Source organism: Clupea harengus, chromosome 17, assembly GCF_900700415.2.
Source record: "Clupea harengus chromosome 17, Ch_v2.0.2, whole genome shotgun sequence".
In the NCBI taxonomy this organism is placed as follows: Eukaryota; Metazoa; Chordata; class Actinopteri; order Clupeiformes; family Clupeidae; genus Clupea; species Clupea harengus.
In genome coordinates this window covers 19,551,396-19,556,395 of record NC_045168.1, presented here as the reverse complement: position 1 = coordinate 19,556,395, position 5,000 = coordinate 19,551,396, and the positions used below count along the sequence as shown (strand labels likewise).

The following is a 5,000-nucleotide window of genomic DNA, read 5'->3' as shown; positions in this document are numbered from 1 at the left end:
CAGTAAAGCAGCGCAGCCTCCATTAGAACACAGTGTGCTATAAAAGTCTATCACGACACGGCAGAAAACAGCATAGCATAGCACATCAGCATAGCGTCACAACACAAGGTGCTGAAAAAAATCCATCACAATGTGGCCAGACTCGGCACAGCACAGGAGAGCATGACACAGCATATCACAAAATGGATGCAGCATGACTCAATTCAATTCAATTCCATTTTATTTACTGTGCATTAAGAAAGTATTTAGACCCCTTAACATTTTCACATTTTGGTATGTTGTAGCATTATTCTACAATTGATTAAACTAATTTTCCCCTCATCAATCTACATTCAATACTGAATGTCAAAGCAAAAAAAGGAAAAAGGAAAAACTAAAATGTCACCTTGACATAAGTATTCAGACCCTTTGCTATGACACTTGAAATTTAGCTCAGGTGTTTGCCTCTCATTTCTCTTGATCATCTTTGAGATTAGAGACCACCTGTGATAAATTCAATTGATTGGACATGATTTGGAGAGGCACACACCTGTCTATAGTCAGTCACACAGCTTGCAATACTTATCAGAGCAAAAACCGAGCCACAAGGTGAAAGGAACTGCCTGTGAAACTCAGGCAGCATTCAGACGAACGCGTTGGAATGCGTTGCGCCAACGGATGGCGGAGGAGGAGTCTGGCGCGTGGGGTTCTGTTGATACCAGAGACGTTATAGTGAGATTGACAGGTCAACAAACCAATCACGCCACTAGCAAGCTGCTTACCTTGTAAGCAGTAGCATGCTAACATTAGGTAGGGTGCTCACACACCTCGCAAATCCTATCAGACGTATTTTTCAGTTACAATAAGGGGGTTTTTACATTGTACAGTGTCTCGGTAACTTTTAAAAAATCTAAGCAAAAAAAAGTCAAACAAACAATTTTTAAGTACAAATACGACCATCTACGGAGTTTGGTCGCCATCTTTTTTTTTTTTAGCTTGCCGCTTTTTAGACGTGAGCATATACGGGATCTGATTGGCTAGCGCCTGTGCTGTCAGTTATGCATGAAAGGCAATTTGATTGGCTGACTCATGCATTGCCTCACGAAAAGTTGAACATTCTTCAACTCTTGCCGCAAGCAAAGCATTGAAACGCAACGCACGGGAATCCAACGGAGCCACAATTCAGTTCGGCAAAGGATGACGTCACCCCATTCAAAGTGAATGGAGATCCGTCAACCCTGACGGATCAACGCATTCCAACGCGTTCGTGTGAATGCTGGGTCAGAGGCAGGATTGTGTTGAGGCACAGATCTGAGGAAGGGTACAAAAACATTCTGCTGCATTGAAGGTTCTGAAGAGCACAGTGGCCTCCATAATTCTTAAATGGAAGATGTTTGAAACAACCAGGACTCTTCCTAGAGCCGGACGCCCGGCCAACCTGAGCAATCAGGGGAGAAGGGCCTTGGTAAGAGAGATGACCAAGAACCCGATGGTCACTCAATGGGAGATGGGAGAAACTTCCAGAAGGCCAACCATCACTGCAACACCACCAATCTGGGCTTTATGGCAGAGTGGCCAGACAGAAGCCACTCCTCTGTGAAAAACACAGGAAAGCCCGCTTACAAAAAAGCACCTAAAGGACTCTCAGACTGTGTGAAACAAGTTTCTCTGGTCTGATGAGACCAAAATCAATTCTAAGTGTCATATCTGGAGGAAGCCAGGCACCGCTCATTGCCTGCCCAATACCATCTCAGAGGTATGGTGGTGGAATGGAGAGATCTTTAGAAGCAGGAACTGGGCAACTGATCAGGGTTGAGGGAAAACTGAACGGAGCAAAGTACAGAGACCCTTAATGAAAACCAGGTCCAGAGCATTCAAGACCTCAAGCTTGCCTTCTAACAGAACAATGCCCCTAAGCACAAAGCCAAGATAACAGGAGTGGCTTCGGAACAACTCTGTGAATGTCCTTCAGTGGCCTAGCCATAGCCTTGACTTGAACCCAATCAAACATTTCCTGAGACCTGAAAATGGCTGTCTACCAACAATCCCCATCCAACCTGGCAGAGCTTTAGAGGATCTGCAGAGAAGAATGGCGGAAAATCCCCAAATCCAGGTGTGCAAAGCTTGTCACGTCTTACCGGAAAAGACTCGAGGCTGTAATCGCTGCCAAAGATGCTTCAACTAAGTACAAAGTAAAGGGTCTGAATACTTATGTCATTGAGATTTCAAAATGTTTCCTTTTAAATACATTTGCAGTGTTTACAATCCTCCTTTTGCTTTGTAATTACAGGGTATTAATTATAGATAAATGAGGGGGGGGGGGGATTAGTTTAAATGATTTTTATCATAAGGCTGCAACATAACTAAAAGTCAAGGGGTCTGACCCCCTCGGGATTACGAATTCTGGTTAGTGTAACGGTAGGAATTAGATACAAACCCAGGATTGGGTGGGAGAGGAGCCCCCTGGGATTACGCGACCCAGAATAGGGTAAGGGAGGAAGCTGGGATGCACCACCCTAGGCACCCAAAACGACCAGTAATGTGGCTATTTCATCAGTATCAAGGACATAGCACAATATGTTATAAAGAGAGAGGAGGTAGGAGGAGAGGTGGGTGTATGCAAGGTGTATGGGAAGTAAACTGAGACGGGTGCCTGATCTTGATGCATCTTTCCTATCGATAGGATGGCACTATAGAGGACTGTTTATAGTCTACAATTTAAGATGGAAAGATTATTCCAAAGGGATAGGACTAAGATTTTGGTAATATTGCGTAGATGAATAAATGATGAGTGAGATCAGTTTTATGTGTTAGTTGAATGAGATACACTTGGTCAACAGATACACCCAGATCTTTGTCACTTGTGTTGGATGTTAGTGAGATGCCAATGAGTGTGAGCAGATGGCTGGATAGTGTCGTTCTTAAATGTTTAGGGCGTACAATCATAATCGTTAGTCATCCATGCTGTGAGCCTTGGAGAACACCATAACTTAATAACTTCATGACCGACTCAATGGCCTAAAGATCAGCTTGCGCAATGAGCCTTTAAAGTCATCATAGGCCGCTCACAGTCATCAGACGGAGGAGAATGTCACATCAGCTCTGTCACATGTGTGGATACATCATCAGCGGGCGCAAATGCCACTAGGCCCTAAGTTTAGCCCCTGCTGTGGGTCCCCCCCACTCTCTCCCCCCACCCGCTCTCTCCTCTCCCCCCACCCGCACTCTCCCCCCACCCTGGGTTTCTCCGTGTTTGCATACCAGACGAACAAGCATTATGCAAGATAGATATGGATTTCTTGGGTCACTCTCATTATCTAATGACATTTAAAGTTTTCAGTAAAAGAGTTTGCAAAGAAAAAAAAAACCTTTTGGAAAAGCTGTTCACTCAATACCCCAAAAACACCCATACCTCTCCCATCTGCTCGCTTCCTCACGTGGCCTTGCGGATTAAATGTTGAATCTGAGCAATCATAATGAGCCCACTCACGTCGCAGAATCTTGGGCGCTAATGCTGGTGGAACCATTAGCGCTTGTGCTAATGGCGGCTAATGCGGATTATTGATTAGCGTCCCCTCGCTCTCTGTCCCTCTCCTCTCTGCGGGGTCTCAGGCGCCTAATGGGAGATCATAACCAGCCCCGTCGTTGAAAAACACACTCGGCCCTGCTGTGTGCACTTTTAAACACCATCTGCACAATGTGTGGTATTAATGTGGAATTAGCATACCGTGCACCTCCTGTGGTGACCGTTAGCGGTGCTTCGGTGGCCTGTAGTGTGAAAAATAACTATGCCATTAAGTTCCGCTGTCTTTCTCTCTTTATCTGTTACAGTCACACACACACACACACATACACACAGTGCCTTTAACTCTGATTCCATCTCTTACTTTGATGTCACTGTAACTTCTTATCTCCGCCATGCTAGCGCCCTTTGTCTCTCCCACATGTTACACGACTCATCACTCATACTGAGGTCAGTCTGTCTGCCATTAGCTCCTTGCATCTTCAAGCAGCACCAGACCCTAGCTGTTTTGCTTTCTATGTTTTCCCTTAGTGATCATGTTCTTTAAATAGCCTGTCTGACTCAACAGTAAACTCGCAAGCACAAAGTCAGCACGCAGATCTGTGTAAACCTACATACCCCTAGTCCAACACATCAAAGTAATGCAATTTGGCTACAGTCATAATTAAAACACAGCGCACTTATTTATGTTGCTGATCCTGCTACTCTTGCTGGCCATCAGCACTCTCAAGATTTCATCAGGATTTTATTATTTACACCTGCAGTTGTGCTGTGGCGAGTTCAAAGATTTTTTAATCGAAACAAATCAATAGTGACATTTGCATCTGTGCTCTGAATAGGATTCAGTAATGGCAGTATCAGCAGCATCGTGTGAACACCATTATGCTTTTTTTAATTGGGTTGGTGCGGTCGAGACTCCATTAAATACCGTGTCATTTATTTCCCTATGATATGATAATGACATGCAGGTAAATGTCGGCCATGGCTGTCTTTGATGTATTCAAAAATGTACGTACATCTGTACAAAAGAACCCCGAAACAGACATGGGGTACTGCACTGCAGGAGGGGGAGACTCTTATCATGCTATCATCCTTCAAAAACGAAAATGTCACCCACCAGTTTCATGGGACATTTGTGGATGAAGATTATCCAATTTTTCCGTCGAACAGTCAATTCTAGCAAAAAGTATCATAATGGTAATAATAGCACAGCTGCTGAATCTGTTTGTGATGATGATTATGAAGAACAGGTGGATGAGTAATGAATGTTGTGCGATATGGTTGTATTGAAATACAACCTATAATGATGTGATCACTGTGATGATAATAGTGTGATTATAATGATGGTGTTAATCATGGCAATTGTGATGAGATAGCTGATGATGGACCTCATGTTGGCTTGTTTCTTTTCTTTCTTCCCAGCGATCGTTATCCTCTTCATCGTTTCTTTTCTTTCTCCCCAGCGATCGTGATCCTCTTCATCACGCTGCGGCGGAGC

General features: G+C 44.1%; 1 protein-coding gene across 1 annotated transcript in view; it reads left to right on the top strand.

The window, feature by feature from the left end:
• LOC105897224 (cadherin-18-like) overlaps window positions 1-5,000 on the top strand; it is a 99,588-nt gene that overhangs the window by 93,650 nt on the left and 938 nt on the right. The window contains 1 exon segment of the mRNA XM_042710337.1: window positions 4,966-5,000. This exon segment is cut by the window's right edge and continues 938 nt beyond it. Coding sequence (XP_042566271.1) covers window positions 4,966-5,000 — 35 coding nt within the window.